This window comes from Urocitellus parryii, chromosome 4 (genome assembly GCF_045843805.1).
Source record: "Urocitellus parryii isolate mUroPar1 chromosome 4, mUroPar1.hap1, whole genome shotgun sequence".
NCBI lineage: Eukaryota > Metazoa > Chordata > Mammalia > Rodentia > Sciuridae > Urocitellus > Urocitellus parryii.
The window spans coordinates 160,814,165-160,839,175 of NC_135534.1; the positions used below are offsets into that span (position 1 = coordinate 160,814,165).

At 41.1% G+C, this 25,011-nt stretch overlaps 1 protein-coding gene across 1 annotated transcript in view; it reads left to right on the forward strand.

The window, feature by feature from the left end:
• Positions 1-25,011, forward strand: part of Adamtsl1 (ADAMTS like 1) — a 904,315-nt gene that overhangs the window by 847,392 nt on the left and 31,912 nt on the right. Inside the window, exons 23-24 of the mRNA XM_077797045.1 lie at positions 5,146-5,325; positions 9,483-9,617. Coding sequence (XP_077653171.1) covers positions 5,146-5,325; positions 9,483-9,617 — 315 coding nt within the window. The remainder of the gene's footprint in view (positions 1-5,145; positions 5,326-9,482; positions 9,618-25,011) is intronic.

A 25,011-nucleotide genomic window follows, 5' to 3' on the forward strand; every position in this document is an offset into this window, starting at 1 on the left:
CGCATTCCTGCCATTCAGAACAGCATGCACAAAAGGCCTGAGGCAGAAAGAGAATGCTGCATTTTAAAAAGTGAAATATGGCTGGTGTAAAAAATATGACTGATAGTCTGGAAGGCAGAGAGAAAAAGGAGTGTATGAGACTGGGAAGTAGGGGCCAGCAAGGGCCAGGTCTTTCATAGATTATGGCCCCATTTAGGTTTTTATCCAAAGAGTGAAGGATACTTTTGAAGGATTTAAGAGATAAGATTAACAGGACTAGTGGTAGAGACATAAATGGTTCAGGAGCCAATTATTAGGTGGTATATTAGTTAGAGAAAGTTAGACTGTGGAATCCTACAGTGCATTCGGGGTCACTGATTCAGAGGGCTCTGTTATCTTGAACATAAGCCCCGCCCCCCCTGGGAGGTTAGCTCTATCCTGTAAATCAGAGAGGGGAGAAACAGTAGAGGATGATTGGGCAGGTTTTCAAGGGCCACACCTGGAAGTAGCACTCATTCCTACTTTTCACTTTCCTTAGACATGTGGTAACTACATGGGATGCCAGATAATGTATCCATACTGGGTACTCAGGAAACAGAAGAAAACTGGTTTGTGAATGGCTATTAGCATCTGCCAGTCAGACTGGAGAATTGTGAAAGGCCAAAACCTTTCCAGGCTGCCATAGTTCAGTAAAATAATTGCCAAAGCTGACATCTGAATTACTTTCTCTTTTCTTGCACCAAGTCACCCTCTCCCCATCAAAGAAATTTCTAGAACTTACCATGTAAAAGTACACCTTGGGATGCCCCACCTCAAGATCCTGACAAGCTGCCATAGTACGAGCAGCTTTCCAAATATAACAAATGGTCCAGTTAGCAAGAATATCCTGTCGGGGATATTTAAAAAAAAAAAAAGATATTATAGCATCACGCTTCCTGGCAGCTCAGTGGAGATTAAAGGCACTAATCCTCATAATCGTATCCAGTTACAACCCATTCTGACGAGACCCATTTATTGATCCTTTCAAGCAACAGGGAGAACATTGTGTTGTTGGTAAGATATGCCACAAGAGGAGAAAGCAAACACACGTTCTTTTGGTTTCCTTTTTTTTTTTTTTTTAAGACACAAATAATACCAGGGAATCCAGTGTGGAGCCAGGCCAAGTCACTGGTCTACAGCTTTGAACTTTGTTTTATGATGGAGTGCATTTTCTACCATTTTAAAGGTGTTTCTTTCTATAGAGTGTACTGTCACCTTACAATTTAGGGGAGGGTTAAAAAAAGAAAAGAAAAAAAAAATCTCTAGGACCTGACCATGTTTTCCAGAAAAAGAAAACCAAGAAATCCAATGCTTATGGATTCTGGAACCCTCCTTCCTAACAAAAATATTATTGTTACAATGACAGGAGAAAGACTAATTTTGAAGTCAAAAAGTGTTTCAGAATGTCATAGTTCAGAAATAAGAACACAGAAGTTTAGATATTCTCTAAAGAGGCTGTCTGGTGTCATGGCGGGATGTGCTGTAACCTGCTGAGATGGGGATTCTCAAAGGCATCTCCATTTGGACCCATGCTGCCATTGTGGGTTTGGATGGGCAATAGGAGGGCAGAGACTCTGCCCCCGTCTAATTTCTCAGAGATCCAAACTAACGTGACTTTAATCCCTTTGAGCCCTGGTTTTCTCATCTATAAATGTAGTTAATAATATAGTACCTGCTTCATGGGAATGTTGTCTATAATTTGGCTTACAGCAAATGTTTAGTAGATATTACTTCTCCCCACGGTGTGCAGGTTATTTTTCCATAGCTCAGCACACTTGGTACCTCAAGGGAGTCTGAACATTAATATTAGGCAAGCATATGTAATACCTTTTCAGGGGATTCTGTGGCACATCCAAGGCATAGTGAAGTTTCCTAAAACGTCATTGTCACTTTGTCACCTTTCCTCCCTCTTTTCCTCTTCCTCCTCCTTTTCTTCTCCCCCCCCCACCCCATCTCTCATGGGGGTGGGATATACTGGGGATTGAACCCAAGGGCACTCTACATTTTAACTCCATCCCTGGCCCTTTTTATTTGGAGACAGGGCGGCCCTCAACTTGTTCTCCTCCTCCTTTCTCTTCTTTCCAAGTCCCTGGGATGACAGGAGTGGGCCCCTGCCCCCAGCTCATCATATCAGCTCTTAAGAGAAAAAGGGAAATGAGCTCTATGATGCCTCGGTTGCTTTTTCTCTTTCTTTATTCTGTGTTCACAATGTCAGCCAAATGTTTCCAAATGTCTTTTAAGTGGCATTGGCAGGAAGCCCCCAAAATGTGGCACCGGCACCAGTCCATTAGCAAATGCGTGATGCAGGTCAGTGCTCCAGTGAATCTGGGAGAGGTTTGCTAATGAAGACCCTGGGATGCCTGTCACTGTGTGGTTCCAGTTTTATAGAAACTGCAGGCTCCTTCCTTGTATCCTTTTCTATCCTGAACATTTTCATTTCTGCCGTGAATATCCTTGCTCTTCCTCCAGAAGAGGAACATACTTAGTCTTGTCCTCTCAAGCCAAATGTTATAGGTTCATGAGGCAAAGGGTAGTACAGAGAAGGGAAAAGTCACACAATCAGTTCCTAAGGAAGCTGAGAAGCAGCTCCCAGGCCCTTCTCCATCCCTGGGTTCCCTGGCTCCTTCCCCTCTCCCTCCTCCCTCCGTCTCATTTGTTCTCATTTTCTCTCTCCCCTGCATCTCTCAACCTCTGGCTACCCTGCAGGGGCCCAGGCTCAAACCCAAAGAGGACTGAACAGCCCTCAGTCTCCTTCGGGATGCTTCAATATCACACCTAGAGGGAGCTGTGGCGGATGCCTGTGGAGACCCTCACTTGTTCACCTTGTGTTGAGAAAACTAGAGGCTCATTTTATCCGGTTCTCTACTCTGCCTGCTTGCTCTAGAATTGTCTTAAGGGACTGTGTGCCTGCTGCCCACAGCCCTCCTCAAAAAAGGATGTCAGCAGGAAGTGCTACACCTGAGAAATTCAAGGGAAGGGAGATGAATATGAATGATATGTAGGACCCCACTTCCCCCTGTGCTTTCAGGAGAGAAATAACTGGAACTCTTTCTTTTTGACCTACTTTTTCAGAGGCTTTCTACTAAATACTGTGGATTTTTTTTTTTTTTCAATGTAAAATCTGAGCTCAAGGTCCAGAGTCCAAGCTGGCATGGTCAGGCATCATGATGCTCTTGCTCTCCCTAGTGGTGCTACATTGAAAAATCAGCTTTTCTGCCCCTCATGTAGGCATCTTGAGAGATGATGCCCCTCTCACACAAGTGAGCACCAAGCATCACATCATTTAGGCTGAATCAGTGTGTGTCTCTCCTTGAGGTGATGACCTGCACTATCTAAGTCTCCACCCCTTTTCATTAGCCCTGCCTCTCTTCTTCCAGCCAGTTTCAAGGACAGGTAACAGGTACACAGGTAACTACTTGAAGACTTCAGTATCCCCAACAGTCGACTGGCCAGTGAAGGCAACACTGCCCTTTGCCCCAGTGGCAAAGTCCAGCCCAACTCAGAGAAAGTGCTGGACTAAAGGTCTGCCTTTTGGGTTTTTCTTGGCATTGACCCCATTTTCCAGGATTTGACATTCTAAACATGCTCTGGAGACTTGCCCAAGAGTTCTAGGAGTAAACTTCATGAACTGGATCAGAAAGCTGGGTGATGTAAGGGATGAAGCTTTCGTCTCCTGGGAGACCTGTGAATCGATGCCATAGACTTTCAGTCTCTCTGTTCACTCAGAGCCCAGCCTCCGACAGAACCTCACTCAAGGACCATCCAGGAGGACTTACCTTCAACGGGGGCCTGCGTACCAGCTCATCCACCACAGGGAGACTTCCCAAGGAGTTTAGGCTGTTCCAAGAACAGCCTGACTTCCAAAGACAGGCAGCCATCCCACAGCAGCACAGCCTCCCAGCCCTCACAGACCACAGACATGGGTTGTGGTGGGGGACAGACCTCTCCTTTGGACTATTTCCTGTGGTGCCACTGGTGCCCCATCTCTGTTCTCTCATTCTGAGACTATATAGGCTTCTGTGTTTGTCACCTTCCTGTCACTGTAACAAAGCATCTGCAGTAATCAACTTATGAAGACAAAAATTGTTATTTTAGCTCACAGTTCTGGAAGTACTAGTCCATGATCGGTTGGCTCTGTTGCTTTGGACCTATGGCAAGACAGCACACCATGGTGGGAGCATGCGGCAGAGCTAAACCCATTCACTTCATGACCAGGAAACAGAAAAGAATGAGCAGAGGGCTGAGGTCCCCCTCCAGTGACTACAGACCTCCCCCTAAGCCTCACTTCTTCAATAGGACCACTCTGGGGACAAGCCTTTGATACATTGCCCTTTGGAGAGTAGTCAAGATCCAAACTATAGCAGCTTCCAAAAATGCAAGCATGGTTTGTTCACAGAGTGTCGGCTCCAATAAGGATCTAGCAGCTTTCATTTGTCTAGTTCAGACATATATTTTAATGTTTTATAGCCTTTAACTTTTTATTAAACATATCTATATAAGAAAGTACACATATCATAAAGATACCAAGTAAACACTCCCTGCACATCCAGCCAGGTCAAGAAGCATTTCCAGTAGCCCCTCCCACGTCCCCTCTCTCAGTCACAAGCCCTCTGCACCCATCCCACTTCCTTAGGGGAACCACCACCCTCACTACTCACAACGTAGATTAATGTTACCAGTTTGGGGCTTCTACTTACAGAAATGAATTCATAATATATATAATCTTATATGTGGCTTTTCTTAATATTGTGTTGTCTCATGCAGTTGTAGAGCCTTTATTTTCACAAATATATAGATTTGGGTTTTTTTATTTTTAAAAAGTCTTTTCCAAATAATTTGGATACTTTAGCAAGTGCCCTTTACTAGCTGCCCGTTTCCTCTTCTTTTAATTGGCCTCTCTCTTCCTGCCTCATCAGTGTAGGATTTAAAAGGCAAAAGATCTGGAGACAACTCAAAGGTCCAAGGTGTTATTTGGTTTGGCCAAAAGATACAGAAGACGCCCAGGCAGATGCTTCCTCAGAGTAGCCGCAGGAGGACCAGCCAAGAGGCTGTAAACGCCTCTGCATTCACCTGAATATGTTTGGCTAATGGAGTGTTTTTTTTTTTTCTTTTTTTTTTTTCCCTTAGGTGTGCCTGAAGCTGAAGTCACTTGGTTCAGGAATAAAAGCAAACTGGGCTCCTCTCACCATCTGCACGAGGGCTCCTTGCTGCTCACAAATGTGTCCTCCTTGGATCAGGGCCTGTACTCCTGCAGAGCAGCTAATGTTCATGGAGAGCTGACCGAGAACACCCAGCTCCTGATCCTAGGTAAAAACCTCAAAGCTCACTGCCTTGGTGGACACCAGGAGGTAACTCTCCAACCCATCCTCCATCTCCTTGTTTTCCTGATTCCATGAAGGATGTAAAAGGCAAATTCAGTATCTCTTCATTTCTCCCCACCTTCAGGCTTTCCAACAGAAAGCACGCAGACCAGGGGCCAGGCAAACATGAGCTTGAACCCTGGCTCTGCCTCTTACTTACTGTGTGGCCTTGAGCAAACTCCTGCCCCTGGCTGGTCTTAGTTGCTGGTCTCTATATGGAGGCCTACCAAACAAGGACTGCCCACATTGCAGGGGAAGCAGGAGTGTCAAAAAAGGTAACAGATGTAAAGCTATTAGTCTTAACTCCTGTGCTGAAGATTTCTAGAGAACCAGATGAAAACTGGTTCCCTCCACAGAAATATTTGCATGTAAGATTTTTTACTTAGTTCCAGGAAGTTCATAATCTAGTCCACATAAGCTCCACAATCATGTCCCAAACAGAGGAACCCCTGTCTAAAGAATCTAGCACAGTTCCTGGCATAAAATAGGTATTTAAAAATAAGAACAATGCTAGGGCACCATCCACCAGCTGCCATTGCTCAGCACTGAGCTCCGCCATCTTGCTTTTTTGTTCTGTAGACTAGGGACCATCTACTGTTCTTCCTACTGAGTCTGGGGGTTAATAAAATAGAGATGGAAAAAGCTTTGTGGGGGGCCTTACTCTTTAAAAACAAATTATTGGAGTATTTGTGCTTGTTTTCTCACCAAGAGAAAGCTGTCATTCTAAGGGGAAAATATGAAAAACAGTTACTTGCCACACATACACACGTAAACATACCTTATGCACTTCCTTAGGGAAAAATAATTAGGCTTCTGTTTTCGTATCCAAAGTTGATGATAAAGCAAAGCACAGGTTCTACATCCCCTGCCCACTCAGATTTTATACCCTAGATGGAGGTTTTTGTCACTGGTGGCTGCATAAACCTCCAGTCTTCATAGGAAGCCACAGAAAATTGGCTGAGAGAAAGAAGGATGTTATTTGTTTTGCACTGGGTTTCAGCCAGCTCTGCTGCTAGTGTGGAGCCTAGAGGCCAGGAACTATTACCCCACACTGAGTTATGGTGCTTGTTGATGGTTTTGTCTCCCTAGTAACCTTTCCACGCTGTTTCTACTAACAGATGAAAGTCTAAGATGGTGGCTGCTCCTGTGGTGTTGCCAGTAGGGTGTGTGTGGTCTGTGAGCCACCTACTTGGTTCCTGTTGCATCCCAACCCTAACACAGTGTGACCATGAATATAGTGTTTGAAGGGCACAAAGTCTTCCCCATTTCAATCCAACGTGGTAGGGGAGAATTCACTGTGAAAACTCTTAACTTCAGGACTTTTATTTTTTTATTGATTTTTTTAAAAAAAATAAATGATAGCGGAATGCATTACAATTCTTATTACATGCATACAGCACAATTTTTCATATCTCTGGTTGTATATATAAAATATGTTGACACCAATTCATGTCTTCATACATATACTTTGGATGATGATGCCTATCACATTCCACCATCCTTGCTAATCCCCTGCCCCTTCCTTTCCCTCCTACCCCTCTGCCCTATCTAGAATTCATCTATTCCTCCCATGCTCCCCTTCCCTACCCCACTATGAGTCAGCCTCCTTAAGATAAACAATAATAAGTGTTGGCGAGGATGTGGGGAAAAAGGTACACTCATACATTGCTGGTGGGACTGCAAATTGGTGCAGCCTATGTGGAAAGCAGTATGGAGATTCCTTGGAAATCTGGTAATGGAACCACCATATGACCCAGCTATCCCTTTCCTCGGTTTATAACCAAAAGACTTAAAAACAGCATACTACAGGGACACAGCCACATCAATGTTTATAGCAGCACAATTCACAATAGCTAAACTGTGGAGCCAACCTAGATGCCCTTCAGTGAATGAATAGATTAAAAAATTTGCATATATACACAATGGGATTTTACTCAGCAATAAAAGAGAATAAAATCATAGCATTTGCAGGTAAATGGATGGCGTTGGAGAAGATAATGCTAAGTAAAGTTAGCCAATCCCAAAAAAACAAATGCTGAATGTTTTCTCTAATATAAGGACTTTTCCTGATCCAAGTCTTGGTTTCTTAGTAAAAGATTGTCAGTTTTTATAGGTATATTAGAAACACAGAAGACATAACTTTTAATCAACAAAAATATGGCTTAATTTTTTAAAGGGGGTATTATGTATAAAGCTGATGGCAATTTCTGTGACTTAATCTATTACATAAAGTATGTAAAATAATGAGACAGAGTCTAGATGAATAAATGAATCTCCATACTGCTTTCCACATTGGCTGTACCAATTTGCATTTATTCATCTAGGTGAATAAATTAATTCATTGGATGAATATTCAGAGTGCTACCTCTATGTCCATGTATGCTCGACTCTGGTAGAGCTTTAGGAGAAATGCAAGAGATGGGCTCTGCCCCTGAAGCATTTAGTCTCCCTGGAAAGATAAAATGAACATGAACCAAAAAAGAAATACCGTAGAAGCCATCAGGAGGGGCTGACGTTTGACCCAAGGAGATCAGATTATTTTTACAGATAGAACATAAACTCTCCTTTTTGCTTTTACTAAATAAGCAAAGATTTCTTTTGTTTCAAGAGTGACTATTAAGGACGAAGGGAGGAAAAGAGACTAGCTTTGAGTAAACTGATAGCATTAGTTCCAAAAATCATGGTATTCCAGAGTGGAAAAAGAGCTTGGAAAGGAACACACTTTTATTGGGTCAGCAGGATTCAGTGACTTCCCAAGTTAGTGAATGACAGAGCCATATCTCAAACTGAGGATTCCTGAATCCAAGCACGGTGTTTTCCCTCTACCTAATGACGAGGGGTTTTCAGAGTTCTATTTCATATAGGGATAAATAATCTCAGGTTCACCATTGTTTTCTCCGTATGATGGTCTTTGGCAGTCAAAGGCAGCAAGACAGAGGGATGTTTCTGAAGTAGACTCAGACACCATCAGGGAATAAAATGTAAATCTTATTTATTTACCATCTCAGACAAGTGCCTAACACATGGTATGGACCTCACTCATTCCTGTTGAAATGACCATCAATTACAAGAGCAATTCTTGTGCTTCTCATTCTACCCCACCAAGTGTTCTGAAGAAAAGAGTGGCCACTGGCCATGGAAGTGGGCACAGCAGTGCTTCAAGAGACACGGGGAGAAGGGCAAAAGGATTCTGCTGCTTTTCCAGCAGAATCTGGATTATTCCACCACTAGGTTCAATAAGTGCTTGCCTTTTTATTTGTCCAGTGGAAATGATAAGCTACTGTGTCTCCTATTTCTGTCACTTTTAGCTCAGGTCATCAGTGATTTCTGATGACTTTAGCCCTAACTCCACATAAGATTTTGAATGACAAGGCATCCAGTGCAAACCTCCTCCTATCCTATTTATTTGGGTTCCACGTGGGCATAAAATCAAGATCTCAAATTAACTTCACAACTGGATATTTTTCTTCATAGAAAAAGCCACTCATAGTGTTTTTGTATTTCATAGTGTTCTTTTAAATAAGAAACACCTGTGGCATATTTCTGTGTGAGGGGACAATAACAAAGTGCCTCACTCTAAAGGATGTTATGAGAATTAAATGAAAAATGGGATGAAAACTATTATCTCACAACTTGGCATATAGCGAATGCCAAAGTTATCTTTTTAAAAATGTTTCTTTATAATATGGTTTAATTTATCTGCAAAGTTATACGGACCCAATAGTGATGTGATAAAAAGTAAGGAACCCCTGAAGGTAATGTGCCTGGTTTTTATTATCTCATTATTTTAGGCATCAAATATTAAGTTTGAAATTCAGATTTGCCTTGATAAGTAGATCTCGTCCTAGGTAAAAGTGATTTTAAGAGTCAATATTAGTAATGCCTGGGGCTAGGGATGTGGTTCAGTGGTAGAGTGGTTGCCTAACATGCACAAGACCCTGGGTTTGAACCCCAGAACTGCAAAAAAATGATAATTATAATAATAGTAGTTTCTGCCTTACACACACACACACACACACACACACACACACACACACACACGCCTGCCACCTCTCTCTGTCCCTTATTACAGCCTGTATGCTTCAACCATCTGTCTTCTTACAGATCCCCCCGACGTCCCCACACAGTTGGAAGATATCAAGGCCTTGCTCTCAGCCACTGGACCGAACCTGCCTTCAGTGCTGACATCTCCTCTGGGAACACAGCTGGTCCTGGATCCTGGGAATTCCGCTCTCCTTGGTGAGTCCAGCCCTCTGAAACATTGGGCAAAAATCCAGGGCTGGACAGGATTTATGGATGGGTGACTACTTGCAGGTGGGAGGAGGCAGCAGTGGGGGGTGGCCAACAGGAAATCACTAAATTGCCTACAGAATCCAGACTCACCAGTGGAAACTTGGCTGAGGTTTCATATGAGGTGAGTGCCGTTCTCAGTCTGGACCCTACAGCTTGTCTAGATTCCATTATGGTTCCTTTCTGAGTTAACTTGGGCTGATGCCACAGCTCAGATCCTCTTGATGAGGCTGACTCAGTAAACTTTGAGAAAGGTATAGCAGTAAAGGACTATTCCTTTGTCTCTTCTCCCATTCTCCAGTACCCCCATGGCTTCCTCCTACCTAAACAGAGCTATCATCAGCTTTCAAGGACAAAGCTGCAATGTCAGCACCCTTCTACAGCCCATGATTCTGTTTGGGCCAGCCTTCTATAACACAGTCTGACATCAGCCCAGATGGATTCCTCAAGGCAAAACTTCCCTGGCTTTTAGCATCGGGAATCTTCACCAAATTGTTGCCTACAGGACAGGTGTCTTCTGGTAGCAGAGAATTGTGCAAAAGCATCTGAGTCCTCTCACCAGAAGCATGGAAATGCCAAAGGAACCTTCACTCATGACCTCTGGAAATAATCAAGGTGGAGAAAGGACTTCTTTTCTCCAACAAAGTGTGGGGGAACATGAGTCTGTGAATGTTAGGGGCAGGGAGAATATGGGAAAGCCCTGTGCATTCCTCTTGATTGTGCTATGAACCCAAAACATAACACTGCTTAAGATGGGGATTAAAAAAAAAAAGAAAGAAAAGCTTTTAACTACTTTTAAAAACAGTAACAACAAAACCTGCAAAGTGTGGGAAATCTTCACACTAACTCTCTGTGACCTCAAATGTTGATAATTGTAACTAGAATTGTTCCCTTGGCTCAAAGTTTAAAGTTTCTCTACTCTTCTACCCACGAACTAACAAATAACAAAGTCAAATGGTTTTCTGGTTTTATTGGTGATAACTTATCAACCTGGCCAAAGAAGGACCTCATTAATTGAGAATTAGAGCACAAAGAGAGTATCTTTAATTTTTCATTATCATCTGAAATTAGCACAGTCCTCATAGCTTATCAGTATATGGAAAAGACTTTTGATTTCTCTGTTTCTGATGCAGAGAAAAAATAAGACCCAAATACAGTTAACAAGTAGCCATTTTCTGTTTCCCATAACTTAGAAAAGCTTGGCCTTGAGTTTTTCCATATCACAACAATCAAAATTCATAGAAGTTTCAGATTGCATAGTTTCTTTGGCTTATAAATGAAAAACTTATTCCAAAGTAAGGGTGTGCACTATGGATTTCTTTTTAGTAATGAGTTTTAGACTCATCCCTATAAAAAATTATCATAACTATTCATCGCAACCCAGTCACCAGCAACTGTTTAGTTTCAAGTTGAATAACTCTTTGGGGTCACTCAGGTGCCATTCAACATGCTGGAAAAGTTAACCTGCTCATATTTTTCCATGATAGCTTTACTTTCTTTTTCCTTTATTCTGGAATAATATTTTGTCTCATTTTAGCCATGGGCAATAAGAATTTATTGTGCTTTATACTCCTGCATTCCACTACGAGTTTATGGTGCTTTGTTACCTAAGACTGGACTGCTCCATCTGAATGAGACAGTGAGTCAGTACCCATAAAGTCCCTGAATGTAACTGCCTGGGAAAAATGGATTCTTAGCAGTGAATGACAGTGTTGCATCAACACTATCACAGAAACAGAGAGATCTGCATGGAATCATGGAGGCAAACTAGGGGAGTGATGTCAAATATCAGGACTTAGAGAAGGAGGTCATTTGAGACAGACCAGAGTTTCTGTGGTGTTTTGGAACTGAGCACTTAAGGATGAATGAGATTGAAATAGGCAGAAAGAAAGTGAAATGGCATTCATGGTTAAAAAAAAAAAAAAAAAAAAAGATACCATGCATCCTGAGATGAAAATGTGCAAAATACCTACCTATATTTGTTCAGAATCAGCCGTGGTGCTGCACTGCTTTAAGGCTGAGGACAGGCAGTTAAATGGGGATAGAAACTACGCCATCAATACCAGCAAACCTCAGCTGGATTGGTCCACTCAGCAGTCCTCATGCCCTCTCCCCACCTTGAGCTCCCAGATAGTGACTCATTCTGATCTGCTAGTCCAGTTGAGAATGCTGGTTACCTTGACAAGTCCGGCTTCCCTGAATGCTGGAGTATAACAGAGAAGCATGCCCACACAAGTGTAGAATAGAAAGTAAGAGGCTTTATTGAAGGATAGCAGGTAGAACAGACTTCTCCTGGAGGACAAAGGGGATCCAAAAGGGGGAATCCATGGGATGAGGAAATCCCATCCCTTATATATTTAAGGTTTTCTTTCTCATTCTACATTCCAGTCCTTTATGTTGCATGTGATAGGGGGTGCAGGTGGGAAGGCCAAAAGGTGGGCAAAAGGTGGGAAACAGGTGGGCTGATGGGGCAGGAGAGGAGTGATCCAGGCAGGAAGGAGCCTAGGCTGAATTGACTAGCACTTCCCCACCTGCTGGGTGTTGCTTCATTAACAGTTCTTTAGGATGGACCAGGGCCTTGGGGACACTAACAATACAATCTCCCAGGTGCAGTTTCTGCTTTCCCAGACTCAAATGGGATTCCATTTTCTTTATTAGATTTGACTCCATTTTCTCTAGTAGACCCGATATTAGACAAGATTTGCCTAACTACACTAACTACCTATCTTTAAGTCTGGCTTCACAGTCAATTCCCAGTCAAACAGGCTACCATCCCTGGCTCCTGAAGGTAACCCTTTCAGACCAGAGTGTGTGTTCTAAGAAATAGGTCATAGAGACCCAAGAGGTGGTTTTATGAAGGGTTGCTAAGAAACAGAAACAATAAGCTAAGCGGCATCAGATTATGGAGGGCCTTGATTGGTAGGCTGAAGAAGTAGATTTACTACCGTGGGAAATAGGGACAGATGTTGAGATGGTTTTTAAATAAGAAAACAATGTAGTGAAACTAATGTGCAAGAATGCATCTGACTTTCCATAGGAATAATCAATAGCAGGGGAGATAGAATGAAGAAATCCGACATTGAGGGTAACAGGTATTCTAGACCAAAGTGGAAATATGTGGCAAAGATACTGTCAATCACTCTCCCACAGCCTAGGCATCTCTAATTATGATGCTCTTCTTTTCTCAGTCAGGTAGAGCCTTGGGATTCATTTTAACATTCCCACCAAGCCCGGTGGCAGTTCATATACAGGATGAAAGTCATTTGCTCACTCTGTTGAGGCCAGTGAGCAGTGAGATTCAGGTGAAGGTATTTCTCCCATGTGCTAGGGTAGCCAGCTGTAACAGATTCGTGGTGCTATAACACTGCGTGGTTCTGTGGCACAGAGATGGCAACTCATGAACTTTGATTCCTGTTTCATGGGAGGAAGGGGAGAAAGGAGATTTGGGGGTCTTTAAAGCCCAGTCTCAGAGCTAACTCTTCTTCACTGAGACTTGAGTATTTAGATTCCACTGGGTGAATTGATTCAAGACATGGCTACTTCAGTTATCAGACATGCTGGCTTTGATTCCCCTTTAAGTCTTTTGACTAAGCAACACAGGCATGCACCTTTCTGGGCCTCAGACTTCATAACCATAAAATGGAAATGAGGCTTAAGTGGAAGATGCCCAGTGGGGCCTTAGCCGCACAGAGTGGACCCACCCTCACTGGATCCCTGGATCCATTCTCCAAGGCAAGAGAGGTGCTTTTTTTTTTGGGGGGGGGGGGTCTTATTTACAGTGATCTTCCCCCCCCAGCCCCCAAACAGAGGTCAAAACTGTCAGCTGCTCTGGAGAGCAAGGCCCATGCCACCACCTTTGGTGGTCAAGGCCTAAACCAACACTGCCCAGGGCTCCATTTTTACAGGCGCAGCATCTCAGGCCTCCCTGAAGCTCCTGAACCTTTTTTCAGCCTTCAGTTAAATATTGGTTTTGGCTACCAAGGTCTAAGTCTATTATTTCTTATAGTATTCATTTATAGGGTATTAGCATCGATTTTTAAAATGACTTTATTATTAGAGTTTTTATTATAAGAGCAATACATCTTCATTGTACAACAATTAAAAATACAAGTGAAAAGAAGAAAATGAAAATTATCTATAATTAACTAACCCTGAGAGAAGCAGTGCAAATCCCTTTTTCCTAGACATTAATATATACATTTTATATTTTTTTACCTAAAATGAAATGTACTCTCTATACTGCTTGTACATTTTTTCACTTACAGAAATATAGCAAAATTTTCCATGTATTTTAATGTTTTTCTACGGTTTTACATTTAATGGCTGCATTGGCAGGAGATATCATGTTTTATTCAACCAGTTTTCTAGAATTGGATTTTTAGATTGTTTGCAATCTTTTGTTAGTATTTTAAAAATAGATATGGTAAAAATTCTTATTTCTAAGTCCGGATGTGATTCTTATTTATTCAAGATCAATCCCCAGAAGTAGGATTACTGTGTCAAATGCTTTGTATAATTTTGGGTTTTGTTGTATGTTGTCAAATTACCATCCAACAAAGTTTTTCTGTTGGTTTGTTTGTTTTGGTTCTGGGGAGTGAACCCAGGGGTACTTTACCACTGAGGCATATCCCCTACCTTTTTTATTTTTCACTTTGAGACAGATTCTTGATAAGTTACTTAGGGCCTTACTAAGTTGCTGAGACTGGCTTTGAACTTGTGATCCTCCTACCTCAGCCTTTCAAGTCACTAGAATTACAGGTATTTGCCACTATACCCTGCTCCAATAAAGTTTTATCCACTTATATGCTCCCCAGAACTGTATGAGTTCAGTTCCTTGGCACAACTATTGATTGGGCTATTGGGGATTTTTTGGTGTTTAATTTTTTGAGTTCTTTATATACCCTAGAGATTAGTGCTCGATCTGATAAGCAAGTACTAAAAATTTGTTCCCATTCTGGAGGCTCTCTATTCACTTCACTGATTGTTTCTTTTGCTGAAAAGAAGCTTTTGAGTTTGAATCCATCTCATTTATTGATTCTTAATTTTAATTCTTGCACTATAGGAGCCTTATTAAGGAAGTTGGGGAGATGATATGATGGAGATTTGGGCCTACTTTTTCTTCTAATAGGTATAGTGTCTCTGTTTTAATTCCAAGGTCTTGGTCCATTTTGAGTTGAGTTTTTTGCATGGTGAGAGATAGGGGTTTAATTTCATTTTGTTGCATATGGATTTCCAGTTTTCCCAGCACCATTTGTTGAAGAGGCTATCTTTTCTCCAATGTTTGTTTTTGGTGCCTTTGTCTAATATAAGAAAACTTTAATTATGTGGGTTAGTCTCTGTGTCCTCTATTCTGTACCATTGGTCTACCAGTCTATTTTGGTGTCAATACCATGCTGGTTTTATTACTATTGCTCTATAGTATAGTTTAAGGTCTGGTATAGTGATGGTACCTGCTTCACTCTTCTTGCTAAGGACTGCTTTAGCTATTCTGGGTCTCTTATTTTTCCAGATGAATTTCATGACTGCCTTTTCTATTTTGATGAGGAATATCATTGGGATTTTGATTGGAATTGTATTAAATCTATGTAGTGCTTTTGGTAGTATGATCATTTTGACAATATTAATTCTGTCAAGAATAAGTGAGATCTTTCCATCTTCTAAGGTCCTCCTTAATTTCTTTCTTTAGTGTTCTATATTTTTCATTGTACAGGTCTTTTACTTCTTTTGTTTGGTTGATATCCAAGTATTTTCTTTTCTTTTTTTATTTTTTTGAGGCTATTGTAAATGGGGTAGTTTTCCTCATTTCCCTTTCAGAGAATTTGTCACTGATATATAGAAATACCTTTGATTTGTGAGTGTTGATTTTGTATCCTGCTGTTTTGCTGAATTTTTTTACTAGTTCTATAAGTTTTCTGGTGGAATTTTTTTGGTTTTCTAGGTATGCAATCATATCGTCGGCATATAATGCTGATTTGAGTTCTTCTTTACCTATCCATGTCCCTTTAATTTCTTTTGTCTGTCTAATTGCTCTGGCCAGTGTTTCAAGAAGTGTGTTAAAATAGAAGTGGTGAAAGAGGGCATCCCTGTCTTACTCCAGTTTTTAGATGGAATGCTTTCAACTTTTCTCCATTTAGAAAGACGTTGGCCTGGGGCTTAGCATATATAGCTTTTATGATGTTGAGATATGTTCCTATCCCTAGTTTTTCTAATGTTTTGAACATGAATGGGTACTGTATTTTGTCAAATGCTTTTTATGCGTCTATTGAGATGATAATATGATTCTTATCTTTAAGTCTATTGATATGATGAATTACATTTATTGATTTCTGTATGTTGAACCAACCTTGCATTCCTGGGATGAACCCCTCTTGATTTTGGTGCACTACCTTTTTGGTATGTTTTTGTATTCAATTTGCCAGAATTTTATTGAGAATTTTTGCATCTATGTTCATGTGAGATATTGGTCTGAAGTTTTCTTTCTTTGATGTGTTTTTGCCTGGTTTTGGAATCAGAGTGATATTGGCTTCACATAATGATTTTGGAAGTGCTCCCTCTTTTCTATTTCACAAAATAATTTAAAGAGTATAGGTATTAGTTCTTATTTATAGGTCTTGTAGAACTCAGCTGTATATCCATCTGGTCTGGGCTTTTCTTGGCTGGTAGGCTTCTGATGGCATCTTCTATTTCATTGCTTGAAATTGATCTGTTTAAATTGTATATATCATCCTGATTTAATTTGGGCAAATTATATAACTCTAGAAATTTGTCAATGCCTTTTATATTCTCTATTTTATTGGAGTACAAGTTTTCAAAATAATTTCTAATTATCTTCTGTATTTCTGTAGTATTTTTGTGATTTTTAAATGATTTGAGTTTTTAATGTTTAATAATCATATATATTCATTTATGAACTGCACATTTAGACCTTTTGTTCATTTTTAATAGATTTTTATCTTTTTGTTGATTTATAAGATACAAGTACATATTTACATGTTTAACATACATCCGACAATTTGATATTTGACATTAAATAAATAGGACATATTTAAAGTCTAAAGTTTTGTCTTGAAATTGGTACATACTTGTTAAACCATCACCACAATCAACATAATGAGTATATTTATTCTCCCCAAAAGTTACCTCAGACCCCTTCATAATTGGTCCCTGACACTCTCACCCTACCACTTCCACCCAGCCAACCATTGATCTGCTTCCTATCAGTATAGAGTAGATTGCATTTTCTAGAGTGTTTCTAGAAAGGAACAAGACTATTGGGAATGTGACTCCTTTCAGTCAGGATAATTATTTTGAGACTTCATCTATATTGTAAAATATATCAATGGAACATTTCATTTTATTGTTGACTAATGTTCCATTTTATAGAACTACTATGGTTTTGTTAATCATTCACCAGTTGAGAAACAGGATGGTTACTTCTACCTTATAGTTACTACAGATAAAGCTGCTATGAAAGTTCACATGCTGATCTTCATTTGATTAAACACATTTCATTTCTCTTGATTAAACACATAGGAATAACATGACTGAATTATATGGCAGGTGTATGATCAACATTTTAATAAACAGCCATACTGTCTTACAATGTGGTTATATTACTTGGCATTGCCACCACCAGTATGTGAAATTCTAGATTGTCCACATCTTCACCACAGCTTGCTCTAGTTGGTCTTTTTAGTCTTAGACTTTCTACTCCATGTATGATTTATCATGGTTTTAAGTTATATTTTCCTAACTAATACTGTTGAACATCTTTTCATGTGCTTCTTTTTTTTAAGAGAGAGAGAGAGAGAGAGAGAGAGAGAAATTTTTTTAGTATTTATTTTTTTAGTTTTCAGCGGACAAAACATGTTTGTTTGTGTGTGGCACTGAGGATCGAACCCGGGCTGCATGCATGCCAGGCGAGCACGATACCGCTTGAGCCACATCCCCAGCCCCTTCATGTGCTTCTTTACCACCTTATTTTCTTGAGTGAAATGTCTGTTTCATAGTATTTTGCCTGGTTTCTTTTATTTATTTATTTATTTTAAATTTTTTATTCTAATTTATTATATCCTGGTTTCTTTTAAATTAGGTTGTTTGCCTATTATTGAATTTTAAGGGTTCATTGTATATTTTGAATACCAGTCTTTTATCAGATGCCTGATTTTCAGATATTTTGCCCCAGTCAATGACTGTCTTTTCATTCTCTTAACAGTGTATTTCAAAGGTAGAGATTTTTATTTTGGTGAAGTTCTGGTTATTTTTTTTTCTGTTGTTGATTATTCTTTTGTTGTATTTAAGGAATCTTTGCCTAACCTAAGGTCTCAAAAATTTTCTTCCATACTTTCTTCTAGAAGTTTTGTAGTTTTAGGTTTTATAATCAAGTCTATGATTTATTTTGAGTTATTTTTTTATTCAGTGAGAAGTATATTTTGAAGTTTGTTTATAAGCATGTGGATAGCCAACTTCTGTATAACCATTGTTGAAAGGATTATCCTTCCTCCAATGAGTTCCCTTTGTAGAATATCAATTTGTCTCTATTCATTTATATATTTGTGATTTTACACCAAAACCACATTCTACTCAATGTTCTAGGAATCATGAAGTTTTCCAGTGTGAATGGTGGCAACAGAAACTGTATCCTACACTGTATGACTAATGGGCACTGGTGACATTCAGCCAATACAACCTTTTCCCATGCTAGGTGACCTACCATGAATTCTCTAGGGTAATTTTTTTACCCTGCCTCAGGTAGTTTTAAATGCATACACTGATCTGAATTCAGCTGAATAGTCAAGGGGGATCCTATGTAGATTTACAAAAACCACTTGTTTTTAATAAACAAATGGTTTTGCTAACACAACCACACCTATTCAGTCACTTATGTCTTGTCTACGGTTGCTTGCACACCAAGGATAGAGTTAAGTATTTGCCACAGATTCTATGACCACAAGCCTAATACATTTTCTTTCTGGCCCTACACAGAAAAATGTTTGCCAACCCATGATATAATCACTCCACCTTATTTTTAGAAAGGATGCTGAGGCATTACAGTAGTGATCACACATCCTGTTTCCAAGGGTCATATTCTTTCCACTGTATCACTGAGTTAGGCAGTCTCCATGAGGTCAAAGACCTGGAAAGACCAAAAAAAAAAAAAAAAAAAAAAACCTGCAAGAGTAGAGATTATCCTCAGGAAGATCAGGAAATAAAGAAAGCCTAAATGCTAAAGGCCCTAAATTTTTATTAGAATTAAATGGCCTCAAGTGGCTCCAGCAACAAAACACATAATTATGTATGGCTTTTTAGAAAAGCAATTCAGCTAGGTATGGTGGCACACACCTGTAAGCCCAGCCATTCAGGAGGATGAGGCAGGAAGATTGTGAGTTCAAAGCCAGCCTAAGCAACTTAGCAAGACCCTAAGTAACTCAGTGAGACCCTGACTCTAAATAAAATACAAAAAGGGCTGGGGATATGTATCAGTGGTTAAGTACCCCTGGATTCAATCCTCAGTACCAAAAAATAAAAAAGGAAGGGAGGGAGGGAGGGAGGGAGAGAGGGAGGGCAATTCAGTACTGTTTTCAGCATATCTTATTTAGATCTTAAACCTAAGAAAGAATCTCCTATAGAATATCCACATAGGATTGGGCTGTACCCTTCTCTTTCACGACACACTCTCCTTTATGAGTGTTTTAGTTCATTTTTGTTGTTGTTGCTGTGACCAGAAGACGTAGCAAGAACAATTTTGGAGAAGGAAAAGTTTATTTGGCAGTCACTATTTCAGAGATCTCAATCCATAGAAGGGTGACTTCATTGTTCTAGGCCTGAGTGAGGCAGAACACCATGGCAGAAGGGCATGTTGAAGGAAAGCAGCTGGAGACATGGCGATCAGGAAGCAGAGAAAGCTTCTCACCAGGGAAACCATACCCCAAAGGCAAGCCCTGTGACCCACCTCCTCCAGCCACCCCCTATCAGCCTAGAGTTACCCACCCAGGTAATCCACTGGTTAGGTTACAGCTCTCATAACCCATTCATTTCACCTCTGAATGTTCTTGCATTGTCTCAAGCATGAGCTTTTGGGGGGTACCTTATATCTATATCATAGCAGTGAGTGAGCAAGTTCCCGATCCCCAGTGCAGGCACACATCGCTGCTTGGAGATATGTCACCAAGCCCCAGAGCCAAATGGCACCAACCTTTTCTCATGCTGTGTGATTAACCAAGTGCAGGGAGAGTCAAGTAGTCATTCAAACCTGAGTTTTCAGAGTAAAAAAAAAACATTTCCTTGAAAGAAGCTATGGTGCCTAGCACAGGGCACAGACACACAAGACAGCCTCTTGGCTACACTGCGTGCTTCCCAGGGCAGCCGGCCCCTCAAATGCAGGGCCTCAGCTCAGTATAGCTGATCCACTTCCCAAAGGCTTTCCCAGCTCATGAGACCAGGCATCGAGGCCAAGGCCCACACCGCGCTCAGGCAGTGCTGTTTCTATTCTGCCCAGTAGGGACGGGCTCTTGCACAGTTTCTTCTCTGTTCATTTCTCTGCTGAGAATTGCAGAAGCTGTCTGTCTCTGCTAAGAGCAATAATCTCTTGTAGATCCAAATCTCATGCTAAAAGGTTAAAAACACTGAAGTTAAGATAGGATATTCCTACAGATAATGTCACACTGGTGAGGGAACTGGGGCTGGAAAATACAACACTCAGGTCTGGAGTCTAAAGGTGGAGCTACCAGTGTTCACACATAGACCCCTGAGTGTATTAGAAAACAGTTCAACTAATATTAATATTCTGTGTTAGAATTCCTAATGAAGGGCCTGACAAGGCAATATCTCAAGGATCGGTCCATTTATGTGTTCAACAAATATTTATTTACTATGTGCCAGTCACTGTACTAGGGTCAGGGATACCCAGTTAATAAGAAACACAAACCCAGCCCTCATTCATTCAAGAAAAGTGCACGGAGCATTTATTTACCATGCACCAGGCACCATTCTTGATACTGAAGATACAGTAAAGAACAAAACTAATGAATGAACTTTTCCTTGTGTAGTTTGATTATAGTGGATTGTCTGGTGAGATGATAGAAAAGGGAAGAACTTTCTAGCTAGGTGCTCTGAGGGCATGTGACAGGACAGAGCCTATTGTCTGAGCAAGATTGGAAAATGAGTAGAAGTAAACCAGATGAAAGAAGTTAGAAGCACACCAGGTGGAGGAAGCCTCAGGGGTTCTGCAGCAGGAAAACATATACAAGGGAGGACCATTCAGAGAGAACCGAGGGGCACTAACTTTAGGTGAGGCTGAAGAGGGACCTGGGAGCAAATTGCTGGCAGTCTGCATCTCATAAGAGTTGCTTTCTATTCCAAGTACACTGGGAAGTGTTTGAATGTTTTAAAGGCAGGAGAAAGACATTGTCTGTTTTGTGTTTTCAAAAGCTTATTCTGTCTGGTTTGTAGGGGAAGATACTAGATGGAGCACACTGTTTGGGAAGTTGTCACAGTATTCCAGCTCAGAGATAACCATGGCTGAGAGGAGAGTGGGGGAGAAAATGGAAAGAAGTGGATGGATTCAGGGATACATCAGAAGTAACATCGATAGGACTTGGTACACAGTTCACATGAGAGGGAAAATATTATTAACCTCAGAACCAACAGATTCTCAAAAGCATCCACGTTTTTTAGGCTTTTCTCATGGACCACCTAGGTGACAATGACACATCACACACTGCTCAAGCCAAGTGTCATAGGCATTGGAGAGCTGCTCAGGTATGCACCTGCAGGAAGGGGAGTTATGAGGCAATGAATCATCCATCTACAGCTTCTATTGCTAAATTCCAGCTCACTCCCTGACACACCCCTGCTCAGCTTCTCCTCGATGCTAGGTTTTGAGACCCTCCCCAGACTGGTGTTCAGAAGTAGCAGGAGAATCAGAAAAGTCAATAAGTGTGAGAAAAGCTCCAGAGAGAGTTGCAGAGGAGGAAGGGGAGCTGCCTTTGGTGAAGGGAGAAGTACAGAGGGTTTAACAGAGGAGTTGCTCAAGCTCAATCTCAAAGGACAAGTCAAAGCCTTCCAAGCACTGACTGACACTCCTTATGGAGGTCTGGACAGCATTGTTCTGCACACCATTGAAAGCAGCAGGGAATAAAGCAGTCAAAGATCCTCCTTTTTTTAGAACCTAATCACAAGTAGGAGAAATAGAAGATAAACAAAGAAGAAAACAGGATCCCATGTTAGAAGGTAGTAAATGCTATGAAGAACATTAAAGAAGATAAGAGAGATGCATGATGTCTGTGGAAGGAGATTGTAGACTAAAATTAGATGGTGAGGGGATAACTCTCTGAGACATAATCCTTGATCAAAGATGCAAAGAGAGTTATTGAGAGCTTACTTGGATGTATCTGCAGGAAGAGAAGTGAAGAGCATCCTAGGTACAGGTAGGATAGGACTAGTGTGTCCCAAGAACCACAAAGAGGCCAGTGTGGTTGTAGTGAAGTCTCAGAAAGAGGACAAGGGGGCATTGAGGGTGGGAAGACTACAGAGGTAACAAGGCAGAGGGCAAATTGTGTAAGGCCTTGTAAACAGTCACATTAAAACAATAGTGAGAGAGAAATCTATAAATGCCCAAATATATAAACAGACTCAATATTGCATTGAGCATCATGAGCTTTTCCAGGATTAGCCAAAGGCAGGCAGAAGTGATTTCTTTTATTGGAAACCATGTGGCCAACCGAATGCTATATAGCTGACTCTAGTAAAACAGAGGCTTATCAGGCTGGCTCTGGTACAAGCCAATATTGCTGATTTAATTTGACTCACATGTGTTGGGCACCTGCTATGTCTACCTGGCCCTGAGCTTCTGCAGGCACGTGTCTGGCCATTTCTTTCAGCTAGCAACAGGATCCCAATTGGATAATAGAGCCACCTGGGAAGTTTTTTAAAAAAAAAAATTCCAATTGAGACCCATTAATCAAAATCCCTGGGTATGGAGCTAAACTTCGGCACATTTAGAAATTGATTCTCAAGGTTTGAGTGGACTTTAAAAGTCACTTCCCCATCTCCTACTAATCATATGGAATGGAAAAGGGGTATGCCTTATCATTTAAAATATTTTGGTTTGGCTTTCAAAGCCATTGCTTCAGACCTGCCCTCTACATCCATCCATCATCCCATTCCTGACTCTCCATGCCAAACTTCTCCCTAGTCTTTGCCAGGGCCTTCAGCCTTCTTTGACTTCCTGGCCTAGAATCGTGGCCTCTCCCCATCCTCCCTAGCTAAATCCTACAGGCTTTCAAGGAGTCCATAAAGCTTTCTTGGAGTACTCCAGCCTGTAGTGGTCACCCTCCACTGACTTCCTGAAGCACTTGCCCTAAACCAGGTTTGGTCAAACTTTTTCTCTGAAGGACCAGATAGGGAATATTTGGGGCATTTTGTGCAATAAAGCCTCTGTTGCAATTACAGACAGTAAGTAAATGCATGTGGTTGTGTTCTAATGAAACTTCATTTGGAGAATCAGGTCCTCGGGCCATAGTTGGTCAAACCCTGCTCTAGATCAGAGTGACACTTAACTTAACCCTCCTTGAGTTATTGGAGATATTCTTATCTGTGTCACATCTCCCAGCTAGATTCTAGGTCCTGGGAAAGAAGAGGCTACATAATTATTCTCAAGTTTGGTTTTTTTTTTTTTTTTTTTTTTTTTTAAATAGGAGTTGGTAGCAGGACCTTGACTTAGGAGTCCTTTCGGGTTATTTCCATCTCTCATTTCTATTGAAATTGCAGCTTTATCATCTGTCCCACACACCTCCACCCTCACCCCACAAAAGCACACTTCCTGATCCTCCCAGTATGAGCTGGAGCACGCACTTCCTGAATCCAGTTACGAGGAAATGTCCGCAGTGACAGTCAATGAGTCCTCAAGCTATATTTTTGGGGAAGCCAATTTTCATCATGGTCCTTTAGAAGACTAAGATCATCACCACTTCCTCTCCAAAGATAGCTGTGGGAACAGGAAGTCCTGATGGTCAAAGGTTAGGTAAAAATTAATCCACAATGGGGACCCAGCCCAGAGGTGGCAAGGAAAATGATGCAGAGGAAGGGCAAGGCAACCGTGAGGGGAGGACCAGCATCCTTGATGAGGAGAGGGAAAGGAAGAAGGTATTTATTCTGACCCTTTCAGAGGGACACGAGTTGGCATCTGTTTCCTCATTTATACTGGGAGGCTGAGGTTTTATGTCACAAGGAAAGTGCTTTTGATTTCCTAAAGCTTTGCCCACAAAGAGAATATGCTTTGCTATTAAGAAAAAAGGTCAGCATTTTGTGGTTGTTCATGGCACATGTTTATGTACTTTTGTCTTAAAAAAAAAAAAAGGAAATTAAAATCCAAAGTGGAGAACAGAGACCCCATAGGGCCTGCAGGAAGCCTATCGCACATACAGTATAAAACTAAATCAGTATTTTGGAGGGCATTTATGAGGAAGCCACAGGAAGAAGTACAGCAGTTCTTTGGACTGGAGTGTACATCCATAAATATAAAAAGACACCAGAGCATAAGTGACACTTAAAATAGTTGGACTGAGAGAGTAAGGCAGTAAATCTCCCTTCCTAACCACTGTTCCAAGCCATAGCCAGCTTCCAGGCATGGGCTTATTTTAAGACTCCAGATAGTCAGGAAATGGGGACCTTGAGAAAACTCACTCACACTTGCCCCTGCCCTTTCCTGGCACCAGGACACAATTCCCAGGCCCATGTGCCCTCCCTCCCACCACCAACAGGAATGACGTGAATAAGTTTCATGTCCCTGAAATAGACAGGTATTGAAAGTCCATCGGTGGGAAAATGAGGAACTCTACACTTTCCCTAATAAATCCTTCCTCAATCCTGAAATGGCTCTTGGAAATATCTGCTCTTGTTCTGTGCCCCCTTGTTTCTGTGTGGTGCTAGAGTGGCAGTTTTACAGTGGTCCCAGAGCCCAGAGACAGATGGTAGAAGAGAAGGCAGGATTATGGCCCAAGCCCTTTCTGTGATCAGCAAAAGGAAAGACAGACCCTCTTGCCTCTGTTCCCAGGCAACTTTGGAGAGTAGAGGACAGGGTGCCTGAAGTAGAACACCATCTATAAATCCTCAGTGTCTGGTTCCTCATTTATGAATAACATCCCTCCCACAGAATTTATTATGGTGAGGGTTCAATGAGAGGCCATCTGCAGGGTGACTAACTTGTGCTTAATATTAAGTGGATGCTTGTGATAGCTTTTCATTGCTGTAACCAAAATATCTGACATTAACAATTTAAAGGAGGAAGAAAGATTTCTTTGGCCTCACAGTCTCAGACATTTCGGTTCATGGTCAGCTGGCT